The sequence below is a fragment of the Eubalaena glacialis genome, chromosome 7, assembly GCF_028564815.1.
Source record: "Eubalaena glacialis isolate mEubGla1 chromosome 7, mEubGla1.1.hap2.+ XY, whole genome shotgun sequence".
NCBI classification, from domain to species: domain Eukaryota; kingdom Metazoa; phylum Chordata; class Mammalia; order Artiodactyla; family Balaenidae; genus Eubalaena; species Eubalaena glacialis.
Window position 1 is genome coordinate 61,272,391 of NC_083722.1, and position 20,712 is coordinate 61,293,102.

General features: G+C 35.7%; 1 protein-coding gene across 3 annotated transcripts in view; it reads right to left on the bottom strand.

The window, feature by feature from the left end:
• The window catches only part of CLASP2 (cytoplasmic linker associated protein 2), a 174,615-nt gene that overhangs the window by 104,028 nt on the left and 49,875 nt on the right, over positions 1-20,712 (bottom strand). For all 3 annotated transcript variants that reach the window (XM_061196474.1, XM_061196473.1, XM_061196475.1), the window contains exons 8-9: positions 18,837-18,983; positions 1,959-2,038 (exon numbers count right to left, since the gene is read on the bottom strand). In XM_061196474.1, coding sequence (XP_061052457.1) covers positions 1,959-2,038; positions 18,837-18,983 — 227 coding nt within the window. The remainder of the gene's footprint in view (positions 1-1,958; positions 2,039-18,836; positions 18,984-20,712) is intronic.

Below are 20,712 nucleotides of genomic sequence, written 5' to 3' on the forward strand. Positions count from 1 at the left end.
ACTTCAGGTATATAACATATCTATTGCATTTGTATACTTATTATACAATATTGCAAAAGGACATGTTTTAGGTTAGTCCCTCCTCTGACCCTCTCGCTAGACTGTAGCCAGGAGAGCTACATGCTTTATTCCCTCTGGAGCTAACTGTCTGCCAAACACCATTATCCTTTCATTCACTTAACAAATATTCACATAACAGGGATGTAACATTCTAGGCACTATGGTGAGCAAAAAATAGGCATGGTCTTTGCCTTATGGAACTTACAATCTAGTCAGGGAAAGAAAAAATTAATCAAATGATATAAAATATGAAATTGCAAATAGAAAGTATCACCAAGGAGAAGTACATACTGCCATGAAAGTATACATACAATAGGCGGTTTGAACTAGTTAGGAAAGTCAAGCTTGAACTGAGAGCTAAAGCATGAGGCAGACATCATTAGACAAAATAGAGAAAGATCAGCCTTCCCTGCGGTGAACAACATGTGCAAAGGCTCTGTGACAGAAAGAAACTGAAAGAAGGCCAAGTACAGTAGTAAAGAGTACAAAGGGGATCAGGGGAAGAGACAGTGACCCAAGGCCTAAGTCTGTCAGTGCACAGTATTTCTCTACATCACAGTCAAGGTTCAGAGGTGGGCGCATGACCTAAATTAGTTCAGATAGAGTGAATTTCAAAGTTTTACATGGTCAACTGGGGAAGAGGCAGAGGGTACTAAGGGAGTGAGGCTCAGACAGCTGCAGCCATGTTGCTGACCATGAGGGAAGACAATGCAGAAGAATCCAGAAATGAGACATAAGAAAGAATGGGGTCCTAGATACCATCTGAGTAGTACAAACAGATACTGCCATCAAATAGGCCCTATTTATATTTTTCACGTTCAACGGCCATCAAATTCTCCTTTTACTTAAAACAAAAACTTGCCAAAAACAAGAGTACAAAGGGGAGCAAGGCATGAGACAAGGCTGAAGAGGCAGGAGGGGGACCAGATAAACATTTGTTACAGAGTGATTACTGGAAGCTTCTGAGCCTTTCCTGCTTCCCACTTTCCCTTCACAAAAGTCCTTCTGCCATATTTAAAAAGAAAGGCAGGTTCCTCTCCCACTCCTAATCTTATTATGATGCTTTGCTCTGGAGTACAATGCCAGGCTCCCCCTCCCCTAACATGGGAAAAAAGGGTCGACTCAAAAATTTACTTCAGTGAGGGGGTACATAATTTTTTAAACATTCTTTTAGGGGGCATACAGAGAGAAGAAGTTTGAATACCACTAAGTTAGGAATTGGCTGCAATAAAATAATTCCTAGGTTTCTAACTTGTGTAACTGATTAGGTTTCCACATATAAAACACTGGAAGAGTAGGTTTGAAAGGGGAAGATCATGAGTCCAGTTGTGGGCACGTTGAATTTGAGATGCCTCTGAGACATCTAAAAGGAGATGTCAAATAAACAATCAGTGGAAAAATTATTTTTGCACTAAAGAGAGTTCTGGCTTAGCGATAAAAACCTTGCATTACCTATGTAAAGGCACGAAGTAAAGCCATGGATTTGAAGGAAGGAAGGAAACGGAGAGCGAGAAGAGAGGCCCAGAACTAACCCTTAAGAAATCTCAGTATTCAACAGTCAAGTAAAGAAGGATGTGGCTTTAAAGGAGAAAGAGATGAAGTGGACAGAAAGGTAGGAGGAAAAAAAATGGAAGAACATTGTATCACAGGCACCTTTAAAAAAAAAAAAGTGGATGTAGTTGGACATTGCAATGTAATATGATTCAATGATATGGATTCAATTTTGTTTCAGCCTCACTGAAAAAATCACTTGGAAGTCTAATTGTACCAACAAATAATAGTTTGGCAAGTCAATTCAGGAAAAAAAGAATTTGGAAAACAGGGACAAAAATAAATAATATTACGAACAGGCACATAGGCAATATTCATGGGGAATGCCACTTTACTGGCATCCTTACCTGTATAGAAGGGACATCTGTAAAAGCCTTTATAAAATCATCTTCATCAACTGCTCCGGCACCTCCTTCCTTAGAAGCACCTGATAATTAAAAATAAATTTATCTTTTAAAGTTTACTTTTAAGCACTTTAGCACTAAGAACACCATGAAAAATATTAACTCTTTTGATATGAAAAAGGCGTAATTTTGAGACATTCCATTTTATAAGAAGGTATTAAAAAAACCTCCAACTCTTCAGAAAAGAGAAGGTACTTAGCAGTGGTTGATTAGCCCTCTGTAAGGTACTAGATGAGGCTGGTAGTAGAATCCAAACTATAGGAACAGAGCCCTCTCATCCCTCATTCAATGCAAGAGCAAGGACACAAGAAATACAGGTGAAAGGATAAACATTTAAAAAGCTGAGCAGTCAGTTTATATGACCCTAAATATCAATAATGATGCCAAGGCTTCCCTGGTGGCACAGTGGTTGAGAATCTGCCTGGCAGGGGACACGGGTTCGAGCCCTGGTCTGGGAAGATCCCACATGCTGCGGAGCAACTAGGCCTGTGAGCCACAACTACTGAGCCTGCGTGTCCAGAGCCTGTGCTCCGCAACAAGAGAGGCCGCGATAGAGGCCCGCGCACAGCGATTAAGAGTGGCCCTCGCGGGCTTCCCTGGTGGCGCAGTGGTTGAGAATCTGCCTGCCAATGCAGGGGACACGGGTTTGAGCCCTGGTCTGGGAAGATCCCACATGCCGCGGAGCGACTAGGCCCGTGAGCCACAATTGCTGAGCCTGCGCGTCTGGAGCCTGCGCGTCTGGAGCCTGCGCTCTTCAACAAGAGAGGCCGCGATAGTGAGAGGCCCGCGCACCGCGATGAAGAGTGGCCCCCGCTTGCCGCAACTGGAGAAAGCCCTCGCACAGAAACGAAGACCCAACACAGCCATAAATAAATAAATAAATAAATAAATAAATAAATAATTTTAAAAAGAAAAAAAGAGTGGCCCCCGCTTGCCGCAACTGGAGAAAGCCCTCGCACAGAAACGAAGACCCAACACAGCCATAAATAAATAAATAAAAAATAAATAAATAAATAAAAAATAATGATGCCAAATAAGTGAGGCAGAGGATCCACATGTGCTGCAGTGGTGAGGAAAGCAAATGTGAAAGAAATGAGGGTCTTGAAATTAACTTTAAATATACAAACAAATCTTCTTTTATTGCACATACACAATAAAAAAGTAAACTTAATAGGCAGTAGTTGTTTAAGAGCCAATAATTAGCTATTGTCTTTCAGCTCCAAATACACTCTTTTATATTGTGATGCTGGGCCTAGGACTGAGCAAACCATTTTTCTGCTGATTCTAATGGTTTCCTGTTAAACTGTGTCAATAGGGATGCTGGAAAGAATGAAAGCTGAAGGAAGAAGGGACCTGCTCCTTCCTAACTACTTCCTCTTCTTGTCAGTAAAACCCTAGCAACTCTGGCAGGTTGCTCATTTCAGTAGCAGTTCCAGACTGCAGTTTTTCTAACATTCACTGAAACCAGCTCACTATGCCTGACAGAGACACCAGGCAGCTAGTACCTGCTCCTCAGAGGTCAAGTCACAGCTCTGCAGGGCCTCTCCTCTAAGCCTCTATGTTTCAATAATTTTAACCTCATTTTGTTCTTCCAGCTTTAGGGGTAGGAGCTATTTACTGTGATTGCTACATCCATGATACTTTATTTTTTATTTTTATTTTTTTTCAAATTAACCAGTATTTAAATGGGGAGGGGAGTTGTTTAACAGAAGTAGTATGAATTATAAATATTATTTGCTGGGTACTCAGCTGCTATATGTAATTGTTGTGCAGAAGACACTAAAATAGTGTCTTTGCTCTTAATGACAGTGGAGAAACCAGAGTCAACAGAGGGAACTTGGCTTCATGGAGAACTGTCGTCACAAAACTCAACCAAGGAATCTTAACACAGCCGCTGAGAGTACTGTGGTATAGGTAGCTGGGGAGGAGACACCTGTTTGGGGGGGAAGGAGAATAAAGCCGGGAAGGCTCTGCACTGATGGACTGTGAAGCTGGCAGAAGGGTCAGTAATCTTCTCGCCTCCTCGGCCTCTTCCATGATACTTTAGTGTTCTCTTTTTGCATTCTTAATTCATCAATACCCATTTAACAAATTATATTAAATTCTCTCTGCAAAAATAACTTGTGGATTCTGTCTTCTGACTGAAATCTGGCTGATAACTCTACTTATTTATTTTCCTCATGGTAAAAATCCAACATATGAAATGGTTTTCAAATACCTAAGATGTACATTCCAATGGACAATTCACTTAAAAAATCTCTCTGGTTAAAAAATTAAACAGAAAATATCTCTTCAATTAAGTTTATCATCTACCAAAGGAGATATTAATACTGCAAAACCGGACTTAAAAAAAATCATCCTAAAAAATAAAAGATACTCAGGATTTCCAAAGGTGTATAAAAAGCTCCTTATCTTAAAAACAAACAAAAACCTCAGAAGGTCTTTGTATATGAGTTTTAACAGCAATAAGAGATGGACCACAGAACAGCATAAAGTTTAAGGCAATATAAAACTGCAAATTAAAAGCAATGACAATTTCATAAACTAAAAGAGGAATGAATGCATGCTTGCTATAGGAAATTCAATTACAAGAGTAAAAAAATTATAGTTACCCCCTAGATATTAAAAAATCCAATAAAATAATAAAACTCTCAACCCCATGCCCATAATCAGTACTAGTAACTAACTGATAACCTGAAAATAATCAGCTAAAGCAAAGAAACAAAAAGATAGCTAATCATATTATCTTAACATCTTATAAGATACTACATTCATTTACAATCTCTTAATATGGCAGGGTTTATTGCTTTCGACAATGGGTCCTCTGATAGGACTGCATATGCCTAGAATTTTACAATTTCTTCCCAATCTTTCACAGTTGTCTTTGTCTAAGCCACTGAACAGAAATTTCGTTAGGGACTGGTCCTTACCAAGCAGTTCCTAAACATTCAACACAGTTTTCATAAAAACAAAGTTCTTTCCACATTCATTAATATATTTTGTTCCTTTATATTACCACTTCTTGCAAATTACTTTGTTACAATAATAAGAGCAACCATTAGGCAAGTTTAAGAACAAACAACGACTCCTAGAAAGTATACATCTCAAGTGGTAGAGGAGACCTGGGCAGATGTACCAGAGCAGAGCCAGTTAACAACCTTAGTGTACTGAAGTGTGGAAGACAGAAAGTTTTACAGAGGAATGGAGAAGTGAAGGGGAGATCAGTATGAAGGATTAGTACAGTGTATATGCAGTTTACTAAGGTATCATACATACAACAGAATGCTAACATCGATACATTAACCCGCCAGCCATACATAACACAATGTCAAAAACCTTCAAGGGGATGCAGAGCATCTGAACAGATCCCAGGTAAGGCCAGAAAAATGTGCCAATGACTAAGGACATACATAGGAAAGTCTAACTTTGAAAGTCACAATTTACTCTAATCATAATTTCTTTATTATGCAGTAATTTCTTATGACTAGGGCCAAATAAGCTATTAGGGAGTGGTGGGGGAGTAGAATATAATGGCTTTTAAAAGTCCCACAGAAGATGCAGAGACAAATAAATGCAGCCTTGTGACTATCTCAGATATGACAGCTAGGTCTCTAAACCTGGACATGGGCATTACCAAATTTGGTAAGAACTTGCATGGTCTGAATATTTAACCCTAATCTACCTCACTCTTACCTTGGAGAATCACTTTGTTTAATCAGAGCTGCTTTTAATGGGAGTGTTTGGGATATACGAATAGTGTAAAGACAGAGGACATTCTGAGCTCCCCATTCTAACCTTGTTTATAGCTTGCATGTATTACAAGTAAACCTTTTTACAATCCATGTTTGCCTAATGTTTCCCCTCACCTTGGTTTTGACTTTCTGACCTACAAAGTAGGAAAAGGATCCCTGCATAGGGAATAAACTGTTGAATGAACTGTTTTATCTCACAATCATCACTCCATTTTCTGATACAGCTTTAAAAAGTTCACCCAAAAATACTATAAAATCCCTTTAGCGCCAGCAAGGAGAATGAATTACATAAGAAGACAGTCAAAAAGAGTAATGGGCCAAGAATAAACTATTGAATGAACTGTTTTATCTTACCATCACCACTCCATTTTCTGATACAGCTTTAAAAAGTTCACCCAAAAATACTATAAAATCCCTTTAGCACCAGCAAGGAGAATGAATTACATAGGAAGACAGTCAAAAAGAGTAATGGGCCTTAATGTCAAATACTACTGCAAGAAAAGGAGAATGAGTGTGCACACCAAGAGGAGATGTATTTAGATAAATTAAGTTTGAGAGCAGGAGCACAAGTAGAGGTTGGGCTGAAGGGACAAGCGAAGCTGGTTTCCAATTCGACTAAAGTTCTTTCAAATATAACTGTGTTAACAATCATACCAGAAAATATTAATGGGCTGAAACAGAACAGAAGAGCTTTGCCCAGCTGTCTAACCACTCTAAAACAGAGGTCAGCAATTTTTTTCTGTAAAGGACAAGAGAGTAAATATTTTAGACTTTATGGGCCATATGGTTCCTGTTGCAATTTCTCAACTCTGCCATTGTAGCCTGAAAACAGCCACAGACAATATACAATGAACAAGGTTGTATTCCAATAAAGCTCTATTTGTGGACACTGAAATTTGAATTTCATATAGTTTTCACATGTCACACAATATTATCCTTCTTTTGACTATTTTTAATCATTTAAAGATGTAAAAAATATTCCTAGCTCATGGGTGAAACAAAAACAGACAGTTGGCTGGATTTGGCCTGTGCACTATAGTTTGCTGATCCCTGCTCTAGAATCCATTCTAAGCTGGTAATCACTTGGTTCGGAAGCAGAGGGAGGGGAAGGGGGATTAGAGGGTACTGTCATTCAGGAGATACCATGGTTTCTAGTGTGCCAGACTGCCTAGAGGAGGCATTCTCAGAAATCCTCAAATACTACTTTAAAAGGTTCAAGTATAAAGAGAAAACTCCATTCTACTTAGTCCTTAACTACTAATAAGGTGAAGTGCTGGATACAATGGTGAATGAAACAAAGGGTAAAGTACAGATAAAGGAGCAAGGAGAGCAAAGTCTTAGAGATGGAAAGAGGCAGGTTCTTCTCATGCTACAATGAAGCGACTAGCACTGAAGAGAAAGATAAATGCTGGAAAAACAACATGGAGGGAAATATGTCAGGAACCTTGATGAAATTCATACAAAATCTATAATTTTTAAAGAGAGTTACACTAATGAAAGCACTATCAGTGCTTTTGAAGAGTGCTATGAAAAGACAGAAGAGCTTTCTGGATCCCCAACTTTCTAAGGGAAGTAGGTTGAAAAAGACACTCAGCTGAAAACACAGGACATTTTGATACAAAAGAAGAAAAGATTTCGGGGGCAGAGCCCAGAGTCCAGGGCAAAACCAAGAACAGAAGAAAACACTGATTTAGAGAAGCACACCCAAAGAGAGAATGAAACCTTCATGATGGAACATTCATGACCCCTGTAATAAGGGAACCTGACAGCAGGTTCCTGTTGGATTTCAAAATTGCTATAAATCAGTGACTACTATGAAGTTCCTGTTCCTTCCCCCAACCTTTTTAAAGCAACTTATTTATTTTATTTATTTTTAAAAATTTTTTGGCTGCATTGGGTCTTTGTTGCTGTGCGCCGGATTTCTCTAGTTGCGGCGAGCGGGGGCTACTCTTCGTTGCGGTGCGCAGGCTTCTCATGGCGTTGGCTTCTCTTGTTGCAGAGCACAGGCTCTAGGCACATGAGCTTCAGTAGTTGTGGCTCGCAGGCTCTAGAGCGCAGGCTCAGTAGTTGTGGTGCACGGACTTATTTGCTCCACGGCATGTGGGATCTTCCCGGACCAGGGCTCAAACCCGTGTACCCTGCACTGGGCAGGTGGATTCTTCACCACTGCGCCACCAGGGAAGCCCTCCTCCCCTTTTTTTAGGAGTGTCTATTATGGTTTTTCTGTCCTGTATGTTGAGTATGTGGGGTGCAAGTAGATGTCTTTTTAGTTCAGAGGCCTCTGCATGGAGAGGAGCCACACCAGAGGAGAGAAACCTCACATGCATCTGGACCTGATGCAGATCAAAGGATCACGGACTTTGAGCCTGATGGTATAATTAGGATGAGACTTTTGGGAAAGGTCCATGAGTGCATTTTGTGTGTGGGAGGCATGTAAATTATCATGGTCAGAGGGCAAGCTGCAGTAGGCTGGCTGCAAGGGTAGTTGCAACAATTGCTCTCATTCCTGACAACTGCTCCTTTTACAATGTGACTTTGCAGCTTTCCCTATTGAAAAGTGGAGTTCCCAGTAAAGAGGTGGAGAAGAGTAACTGAGAATTCTGGTTGAGACAAGACCTAGGAGAGGCTGAAGGGGTCCCTGATTGGTGATTCCCCAGTGTCCAGCAGAAAAAAACTTCTCAGAGGAAAGCTTCTAGAATCCCCAATTTGGACCTGAAGGACTTCCACTAATTAAGTTCAAGCAATGAGCTCACAATCAAAGTTCAAATACGTTTGATCCTTGAACAAAACAGGTTTGAACTATGTGGGTCCACTTAAACAAACAGATTTTTTTTTTTTTGAAAACACTGAGCTGTACACTTTGTCTATCTATCTATCTATCTGTCCATCTATCTATCTACTTTTGGCCGCAGGGCATGCAGGACCTTAGTTCCCCGACATTCCAAATAAACCTTTATTTCTAAAACCAGATAGCAAGGACATATTTGGCCTGCTGGCTGTAATTTGCCAAATCCTGGTGCAGATAGAAAACCCAAAATAATACATAGTAAAATCATTAAAAATTAAACTTTAGCTAGGTGACTAGATATAAAATCAAAATATAATAATTGATTTCATTTCTATGCATCAGCAACAAAGTTAGAAATTTTAAATTAAGAAAATACTATGCCGAGGAACCTTGAGGGCATCATGCTGAGTGAAATAAATCAGACAGAGAAAGACAAACACAGTATCATCTCGCTTATATGTGAAATCTAAAAAACAGACAAACAAAAAAACAAGCACACAGATACAGAGAACAGATTGGTGGTTGCCAGAGGCAAGGGGTGGATGAAATAGGTGAAGGGAGTCAAAAGGTACAGACTTCCAGTTATAAAATAAATAAGCCATGGGATGTAAAGTACAGCATGGTGACTAGAGTTGACACTGTACTGCTTATTTGAAAGTTGCTAAGGGAGTAAATCTCAAAAGTTCTCATCACAAGGGAAAAAAAGCTCTGTAACTGTGTATGGTGACGGATGTTAACTAGACTTATTGTGGTGATCATTTTGCAATATATACAAATATTGAATCATTATATTGTACAACTGAAATTGATATAACGTTGCATGTCAACTATACTTCAATTTAAAAAAAAAAAAGAAAATGCGTTGACTCTATAGATGAATTTGGGGAGAACTCACATCTTTGTAATACTGTTTTCCTATCCAGGAATGTAGTATGTCCATTTATTTATGACTTTTAAAATTTCTTTCAATGAAGTTTTACAATTAAAAACATAATATGCTTTCTGGGACTTCCCTGGTGGCACAGTGGTTAAGAATCCACCTGCCAATGCAGGGGACATGTGTTTGAGCCCTGGTCCGGGAAGATCCCACATGCTGCAGAGCAACTAAGCCCCTGCGCCACAACTACTGAGCCTGCACTCCAGAGCCCATGCTCTGCAACAACAGAAGCCACCGCAATGAGAAGCCCACGCACTGCAACGAAGAGTAGCCCCCACTCGCCGCAACTAGAGAAATCCCACACACAGCAGTGAAGACCCAACGCAGCCAAAAAAAACCCTATGTTTTTTAACATAAAATAAAAATATTCTGAGGTATCTAGAAATAAACCAAACAAACAAAAACAAAACAAAAGAAGTGAAAAACCTTGAGGTGGAAAAAAGAATAAATTTTAATGACACATTAAAGAACACTGAAATAAATGGATAGATATTCTGTGTTCATGGACAGGAAGACTCAGTATCATAAAGATGTCCAGTCTCCCCAAAGTACTGCCATAATCAAGCCTCCAACAGGATTCTTGTGGAAGCTGTCAAGCTGATTCTAAAATTTGGAAGGGCAATGGGCCAAGAACTGTTGAGATAATCCTTATAAGTAAAGGGAGGAAGTACTTGCCCTACCAGAAATGAAGACTTACAAACCTAAGATAATGATGACAGTTAGGTTTTAGTGCAGGGATAGGCCAACTAATCAAATGAACAAAACACAAACTTCGAAAACAGACCCACAAATGTACAAAAATTTGATACATGACAAAGAAGTGATTCAGATCAACAAGGAAAGTAATTCAATAATAATGCCTAAAATTCAACAAAATTCTGAGATAATGGATTATCTAGTAAAAAAAAAAAAAGGTTATTTCCTTACCCAATTTTAAAACTTACAGTAGACATTCTGATTCCCATGGGAAAATGGTAGTCATCCAAATTCAAATCAAATGTTTTACTAAATACTCCGAAAACCAGAGATCAAAAAGAAAAACAAATAAAACTGTCCACAGCACATACTTGTAATACAAGTTTTCACTTCAAACTTCAATTTACAGGTAAATGGGGAAATATAAACATCCAAAACCAGCAATGTCAATTACAGAGTCCTCACTGGAGAGAAAAATCCAAGGAATTTGTATGGAAGAGGAGGATCTTGGCAGTGGAGTACAAAGACATCTAATATGGTTCCCCTCAGAACAAGAGGTAAGTAGCACTTAGAAGGGGGAGGTATTCCTTCAAAGCTTGGTGGATAAAGGAAAGGAAGAAAGAGAAGATAACAGTTCTATTGAAATGAGATGGTATCACAGAATCAGAAGCACTGAATAGAAAGCCTTCCATGTATCATTTAGAAAAGAAGTTGCATTTCACTATACCAACAGAAGAGGGCATTCCTGAACTAACAAACAGTACATTTTTCTTTCTGGCCCCACAGAATCACTTATTAAAAAATATTTTTAGGACATTTGAGGAAATTTGAATATAGAATGGAAGTGCTTAAAAGGAGGTATATAGTTAGAATAAACTTACAGAAAATAAAAGGGCTTAAAGGAACAAGTTAAATATCACCACAAAGAAATCAGACAAATCCACAGCATGGGACAATCTAAAAGACAACTGGCATAGACTCTTTAAAAAAAAAGTCAATGTCATGGTATAAAAATTGGTGAAGGGATTGTTTTATACATAATATTATGGAATTTTCTGGCATATGATAATTGTATTATGGTTATGATGAAGCACACCTTTAAGTCTTAGGAGGTGTATATTAAATATTTATGGCTGAAATGTCATGATGTCTACAATTTACTTTCTAACTGTTGAGTTTTGGGAAAAAAAAGAATACGTGTGGGAATATATCTATATGGAGATGGTTAAAACAAATATGACAAAATGCTAGTTACTAAATCTAGGTGATGAGTGTTTACTGCATGCCAACTTTTCTATATGCTTAAAAATTTTCATAATAAAAAGTTTGGGAAACCACTCACTAAAAAGCTAGAATAAGTACAGATAAACATCAGGAACATCAGTAACCAAAATACATCCAGTTAGTAGTATCTCAATTCAATGGAGTCAAGAATGTTTTATCCAATTGCATGGACATTAACTTGCCCATACATAAGGAAGAAAAGAAATTAAAATGAATATACTGTCACTTTATACAAAAAAAAAATTCCAGATATACTGAACAAACTAAATGTAAAATAATCTATGTTTTAGAATAAATTAGACTTTGTATAAACTTTGGGGAATAGACAATAGTCCTTCTTATTCAAGACAGGAAATGGGGAAGTTAAAAAAAAAAAAAAAGGATAGATATTTTACCTACCAAAACAAAAATTTTTAAATTTTGACATAAAAATGCCATAGACAAAGGAGAGACTGAAGAAATACTTGTAACTTTTAATAAAAGCATAAAAGGCCTGATATTTTAAAAACTGTAACAAACTGATGAGAAGACCAAACAGCCCAATTAAAAAATGGGCAAATAATAACAAATTACAATTCACACAAGAGGATATGCTAATCCCTATTAATGAATTTAAATATTCTGAATCTCACTGGAATATAAACTCTGGGAGGACAGGGTCTTTGTTCTTATTCACTGATATTTCCCAGAGATTACGAGAGTAGCAGCATACTAAAAGCTTTCAGTAAACATTTGCTAGCTGCTGGCTGGCTGGACAGGCGGATGAGGATTAAGAAAAAGAAGTACCATTTTTCACCGATCAAAATGAACCTGTTATATTCAAGGCTGGAGAAGGTAAAATAATGTCTTTATTAAAATTAAAAGCACATGATTCACTTTGTTATAAAGCAGAAACTAACACACCATTGTAAAGCAATTATACTCCAATAAAGATGTTAAAAAAAAAAAATTAAAAGCACACACAACCTTGACCAAGCAACCTCATTTAGAGGAGTCTATTCTACAGATCAGAAGCACCAGAATGACCAAATACATAAGTACATGGAGACCTGCATTCTTTGTAATGGCAAAGTTGCAAACAACCTGAATGACACTGACAGAGAAATAGTTTATTAAATCATGGTACATCAATAATGTGGAATACTGTATAGCTATTAAAAGAATGTGATAGCTCTCATTCTTGATGCTGAAGGACGGAAGGATGTTTTGTGAAAAAAAAGCAAGTTGCAAGTGCTTACTAGTATGTTTAATGGGGGCAAAAATAAAATCTAATCTGAATACCTACACAAATAAAAATGGAGTAAGATGTGGAAGGATATCATACGTAACACTGGGCAATGAGATTAGAAAAGCAAGACGGCATGAAAGTTTTTTTTCTAAACATTTCTCTAATGTTAGACTTGTTAACAGTGAGTATGCATTTTATATTTAAAAAAAATCAAATTATGCCATTCAATTTATTAGTAAGAAACACATAAATTGGTTCTAAAAAAGAAAAATGCCAAGTTAATGGAAAAAATTAAATTTACAACATGCTCATCATAGAAATAATGCTTCTTACCAATTCAGTAATATAATGTAATAAATATAAGTTGGAATTGTAAGTTATTACAAACTTCTACTTTATATGGATCAAGTATAACAAATCTAACTAATGGAAAATCCCTCACATGTGCGATCTATATTAATGATATTTCACTCTTTTCTGAGGCAAACCTTGAAATCAATTTGCCTACCTATATGACACTATAATTTTCTAACACTTAAATCTCAGTCAAAAAGTATAGGCAAATGAAGTATGGAAAGTCCAAAACACTAAAAACCACTAACACTGGTTGGTGGGATAATAAGCATGGACAGATATTGTAATTTCTTTTCCAGTTTCTTTTCTGCTTTTTTTCTTGAGCATTCCTATGGTCTCCTCAATGCCTAACATGAAGCCTTGCACACATCTACATACAGATGTAGATAAAGACAATAACTCATCTGTGAAGAGACTGGGTCTTCAATATGTCTACTAATTTTAATCAAAATAGTTTGGCTGTTTATATTAATTTCCTCCCCTCTCAAACATTCTGAATGCTTCAAAAAATAAACCTTGCACAATGAAATTTCTTTGACTTTAAGTCTTGCACAAGAGGTAAAACAAAACTGAGGTCAAAGAAAATAACTACAGCAAAACACACATATTCTTAGACACAGTAGGCCATTGGGCAGTTTATTGATTTATATTTATAATAACTTATTGGTTAATTATTCAAATCTTATTTACCTTAAAACCATAGTTAAGAGAGACAGCACCAGGGCATCTTATGATGAATGACATGGGAGTCACAGAAATTTAAGACAGAATGGTGACTGGCCAATCCTTAAATTCCAAATGTCATTAATAGTGTTTTGCTATATGGGATAAAAATACGAAATATGTATTATATGCAGTATTAGTGAGGAGATGACCCAGAGATAATCCAAAAAGCCCTTGACAGTGGGCCAAACACTGGGCCCTTGTTTCATCTCTGCTAATAACTAACTGATCTTGGATACATCATTTAACTTTCTGAGGCTTAGTCTCTTCATCTGAACTGCGGTCAGATCATCTTTTAAGATCCCTTCAAGGCTAAAATCTTTTGGGTTTAGTATCATTCCCTGTCATTAGGGGGAAGAAAGGAGGAAGAAAATGAGCAAAACAAAATACACAAACAGAAAAGTTATTTGGTTTTACATAAGTTCAGAAACAAGAAATTGAGGTTTACGAATTAAAAATTTAGATTTCAAGATTAAACAACAAATTCTGTGAGATTTGTTTTATTAAATATATACTGATTTTCATGATCTTTATTTGTTTAAAAGGAAAAACATCTTTGTTGTTTGCGTCACAGGAAAAAATGGGAATGATTAGCATAATTTGTGGAAAACAGATATTTAGACATTCTTAATAAAACCTCAGGTAAGACATAAAGTAAAACTAATATAAAATACCCTAAAGACAAGTAAGTACTACTGAATTTGAAAAGACAGTAATTAACCAATTGTAAGAATTCAAAGTTAAAACCATTTCAAAGTAGTCTTTGATATTAGATGGAAACAATAGAGAGAAAATACTCTGTCTGCTTGAATGAATGGGTGAGAGAGAACAACAGAACTTTGACAATTGATGATTTGGTTAATGATATGTTTCAATGATTACATACAAGCCTCAGTGACAAATCACTAACGTCAGAATCTGGTACTAATGATAAACAAAAACAATTATATCATCATCTAATTCAATTTTTATTTTTAGAAAAGAATAGCAGCCAAAATAATTGGTACAGGAATAAGGACATGATAACTCAGTAAGCTTTAAAAAGGCAATTTCAAAAAGAAAACTCTAAAAAGTATTTCCATTTATAATGAAAAAATTACCAGTTTGCTTACTTCCAAATATTCTATTTTGCTGGGAATCGTACTAGTTGAGGTTTAAAATGACTGATTTGTGGACCCTGAAAGTAGTGATCATTCCTGTAGATTATAACCTCAGAGCTTTAAGATCTAGAAGAGTCCTTATTTACCCAGTGAGATTAGTGTTGGTGGCAGTATAGCAACGTGATTTTTGCGCCTCATCCACTTACTAGATGCATGACCTGTTCAAGTTGCTTAAATTCTCTGAACTTTAGTTTGCTCATCAGTAAAACTGAGATAAAGTACCTAACTCAAGAGTTCTGAGGTTTAAATGAGAGAACATAGGTAAAAACATCCCCCAATTTTTAAAAACTATTACCTAAAATACTATAGAGATGTAAGTATTACAAATAATCAGGTATATTCAGCAATTGTATTGAAGCCATTAAGCCAAAAGGAGGGAAAATATGTTTATCTAAATTCCTATTATGAAGTCACAAATGTTATTCAGAAAATGGACTATTTAAGGGAATTCAATTTATCCTTATTCTAATTAGCAAAGCACAAAGGTAACACTTTTGACATCCACATAATATGGATTTTTATAGCCATGATATATTTGGAAAAGGTTATGGGAGCAACCCATAACCTTTTCTTTTTTAATTCTCCTTGGTTTAAAAGCCCCACAATTACAATATGAGTAGAAAAGGTTGGCACACCGAGGCAAAGAACAAAACAAAACACACACACTAAAGATTAAATACAGATCCTACTGGCTTTAACTGGCTAGGATACTTTGCTAAAAATAGCATACATCTCTTTAATCTTGACATATATCTCTGGGAGAAGTGAAGTAAATTAAACTCCAAAACTTCAGAGTAGATTCAATCAGGATTCCAAAGAAGCTCACTTTACTTTTATTTTGGTAATCCTTCTGAAAAGAAATTTGTTAAACTCAGTGGACTGTGAGTGGCTTATACCACTATCGTATACCTCTGCCTACCATACTCCTTTAACTAGGAACTAATCATACCTGTTTATTATATACCAAGGAGTAGCAAATAAAATGCCTGGACTAAATCACCATTGTTCCATGTAAAGTTATGAGAAAGAAACTGTACAGTCTAGAAAACACAATAGTTATAAAGAGAGACAGGACAACCTTCAAGTATTTGAAAGTATCATGTTAACAGATAATTCATCTTCCCTGCCTAAGTTACAAGGAGGCAGATTTTAATGCAATATAAAAAAATAATTAATTTATCCAGAATTGAAATGGCTTATAACTTTTCTGGAGGATACTATGCCAAACTGAAAGAACACAAGAAATCCCTGTAACTTTTGATTACGTAAACTTTAAAAATTTATTCCAAGGAAATGATTGGAGATATGCTAATAAAATATATACTTAAAAGAATGATGGCACCGTTTATAACTGCAGAAAACGTGATAGCAGCCTAGATATGAACACTAGCCATGAATAGTTTTAAATTAATAATTTAAGACAATGAGGAAATGATCAGGGTAAAATATTAATGAGACAAAAGGTATACAAAACTACAAAAGGAAGGGTGCCAATTCTGTCCTCCTGAGAAAATATTTGTATGTGTAAAAATAGTTAGAAAAGTTATTATAAAAATAACTGGAACAAAGTACATCATAATTTATCAGTTGATTATGTCTACACGTAGTGGTACTGCAGATGGTTTTTGTCCCAAATTTTAATCCATGAGCACATATTTAATCAGATGCTGAATAATCATCTATCAGGAATATTTTGAAAGGGATTGCTATACTTGAATAGTAAATTTAACTATATGACTCCCAATGTCCCTTCTAACTCAAAGATTCTACAACTCTAAGAAAACATTCTACAACTAATTTAAAAATCAATAAGCTTCTGCCAAGAACAAAAAGATCTAAAGTTAAATTTTCAAAGAAGGGCTGACAGCCAAGAATAACAATTTCTGAAGCAATATCAGTATCCTCTGACTAATAGCTTTTTTCTTACAAAAATGGGCAATGAACCTAAATGAGCTATGGCAAACAAAAGAAATAAACAAACTAAAAATTGCAGAATGAATACGCAACTGCCAAAGGACTGAGGAGGAAGAAGTGGAGGAAGAGGAGAATGAAAAAAGAATGAAGGTCTCTCCCTTATTTTTATCAAAAGGGCCACTGCCAGGATGGATAATATAATCTGTATGAGTGATTAATGACTACAATCATGAAAGCTACCTACATTCTCATATCTGGTAGGACTACAAATCAGAGAAGGGGGGAATGGCATTAAGAAAGTCTGCTGTTTCTTTAAAAAGAAATCTGACTTTATCAATTTGATTAACATCAGAATTAAGTGACCTTTGGTAGGTAAACTATAATCTTCAATTTTCATCTAAGAAAAGAAAGTAAAACATGACAATCAGAGCTAATTATAAACTACTGGCTCAAATTCACAAAAATGTTAAATATTTTCACCATGAATTTCAAATATTAATCCATTTTAAGTCAAATAAGACTATTTCATAAAATAATTATCATAGTATCATAGTTTGGAAACCTATACCTCAAAATAAAGAAAAAAGTATTCCCTTTGTAGTAAGTGAAGGTAGCCATTTGTTACAAAAGTAAGAAAGCAAAGAATGTCATTTACTTTTTACCAGAAATAAGTAAGAATGCATAATAGACATCATGTAATAGGATATAATAACTAACATCTGAATGAGAATACACTCCTATAATTGCAAAACAAAAAGAAAATAATTAAAATACTAAAGTATAAATTACTCGAAATAGCCAGAGAAATCAGTAAGACATTTCTATTAAACAGTATTTTATTTATCTATTTATTTATATGCATGCAAATATGTGCGTGTGTATACCTATACCATACCATCTTTCTTGCTGGTTACATGACATATTAGTTAAAGATATTTAAGATGAAATATTTATAATAGTTTTCCTATATTTAGAATATCATATGACATAGAAAATAACGTTTGGTTGTATAAAAAGATCAAGAGAACACAACTTAGAGAACCTGGTCAAAATATAGTTTATTTTTCTTTCCTTTTTGCTTTTACTAAAAGAACTACAGACAGAAAAAACAAAATCCTGAAGACCATGACTTTCCCACCAGCTATCATAAACACGGAAAAATCTGTTTTCCCAAATTATAACTAACACACAAATTTATTAACAAAAAAGGGAAAGAAAGGAACTATTGTCTTTTTAGTATTAAATATTTACCCTTTTTCTTATAGGATTCATTTTACCATAAGAACCTGGCAAAACTAGCACCTGAAAAGGACTCACAACTTTCTAATTAGTATATGAAAAAATACTCATTAAAAATTCAAAGATTAGACAATATGCTAGAAATAGTTTTAAAATGATCAAAGAATGTACTATGTTCTGTATAACTGCATAAAACCTATTTTTTCCTATTTATTATTATCTAATCCAGAAAATATTTTTGAGGCAATTTTACTTGACCACCACCCATTTCCTATTGTGACAAACTATTCAATACCCAGTATCTTCAAACATTTTTCCAATGTTAGAGTATTTAAGACTCATGCCCTAGATGAATATATAAGAACATTACATAAAATAATATTTCTTTAACAACTAAAGCATCTGAAAATAGCCAAATTCTGAAAAACCTGCTCTCTCCTTAAAAACAAAAAACAAAACAAAACCCAAACCCCAAAAATTCCCTTAAATATCTTTTTATGGCTTCTGAAAAATAAACACTCTCAAGAAAACACAAACTCACATATGTTCTGACAGGAAATATCAAAATACAATATTTTAAACATTTTCAAAAAGGCAGCACATTCTTCTGTGTGTTGCAACAGACTCTCCAGACCTGCAATCCTGCTGCAGTCATGAATAAACATATTCCTCTAAAGTTCTAAGTATGTGTGGCCATATCAAGGGCATGAGGCATGCACATCAGATTTGAAATGGATTTACATTACCTCCAACCTTAGGGCCACCTGCTGAACCAGGCTTCCTTGCACTGTTGACAGGATTTCCGGATGTTTTAGGTGCAGGAACCTTGAAGGCTGAAGCAGCTGATGATGGCCTATTTCCATCCACTGATTCTTCATCATCAAAGCTTTTATCTGCACAAATCATTAGAAAAATGTATTTTAAGAGAACTAAGCTTTGCTCAATTTTCCATAAGCCTCAAAATCAAATAAAGCTATACATAAAGTCATTAATTTCTATGATATATAATACAAAATAAAGCCCCTTTGAATAAGCATTTATATATTGACTAACACTATATAAAATAACCCAGTATAATTTAAAATCAGTCTGCAATATTATATTTCCTACCTATATATATTAAGTCAAAACATAAAACCGAATACATTAACTCTAAGAATAGTAAAAAGCATTTTTCATTTCTTTGCTACTCATATAAGCATTTTCCGCCAGCTCCTCCCATACTGCATCTTCCAGCACACCCTGCCTTATTCCTTAGACCCAGATTCTGCAACTTACAATCACAGATCCGTTTGCAAATCAGTCGCCTCATTCCTCTGAAAGCTCTTAATTTTCCTCACCCTAGGATGCTCTGACTAGTTCACATGGCCAAATACAATAGATTTGATACTAATCAAAGATTCTATCAAAAACAGACAGCAACAACCACAGAACCACCACTGAGGTTTGTGCCGGCATTTTTCTTTCTCTTCCCTGCCCTAGGTGCTGTAACAGCCAATCAGCTACAAGGTGACATCATCTTATGGCAGCTACTGCCAGATGAAAGGTAAAAATTCTCCATGTCTTTTAAAAAATCCTCCATGTAGCTGCAATCCTTAGTCTATATCAAAATTTCAAGGGCATTCAATACCAAAGGTTTATAAACCTACATTTGTTTTCTCCTATTTAATTCACATGAAAATTTATACAAATAGAAAATGTTTTCTGCAATATTCAATCTGCTGGAGTGCTTATTATTGCATCAGTAAAAATACGGAGTATCACAGTGCTCATTACTGGCATAATTAACTATGTAATCTTACAATTTGCTGTTTATTTAGGCCACAGAAACCAAACTGAACAATTTGTTCTCATAAATGATTCTAAAATATTCTACAAAGCTCCTTTTGGAATATTTATGAATAACCACACAAGTATAACCTCCTTATATAAAATGAACCCACCCACCCCCACCCCACCCTCCAAATCACAAGATGTATGCATTTTACTCGTCCAAGAAGATGGTTTTCTCTAGGACCCTGCACAAACCAACCAGACAAACAAGATGGGCGAGGCAGAGAAGGAGCTTTACCACAGGCTTCAGATCAACGTACCAGAATCTCTTCCTTTCAGTCTGCATCCCTTACCTATGCAAACACCCAAATCGAGCAGAACAAAATCATCCCTACAAAGGACTGCAAGTCCAACTATTGAATATATTTTAAAATATATATACCAGACAAGTGTTAAGACTGTTTTATTTATTGGAAAAAAGAATCAAATAGATACCCATTAAATTTACTATTCAGTAGACACCCATAAACCACATTCCATTTCAGCAAGTGTTTTTTCTTAAATAGCACAACTTGTAGGAAAAAAGTATCTTCTAGTTAAAAAAAATATATATATTTTTTAGCATAATGTTATTGGGGAGCCAGTTTGGATCAATTAAAACCTATGCTCTATAGAGACTGCTCTGTTAAAAACACTAATACAATCCCAAATAAGCTTTTATTTGCCACTACCATATTGAAACAAAAAAATGTAGCTAAGAGGGACAGAGTATATACACAAATCTACAGAGAGAGAGGTACTAAAACTTGAGTAGCCAGAAGTTCCCATGGAAACAGTGTTCTCTGTTCC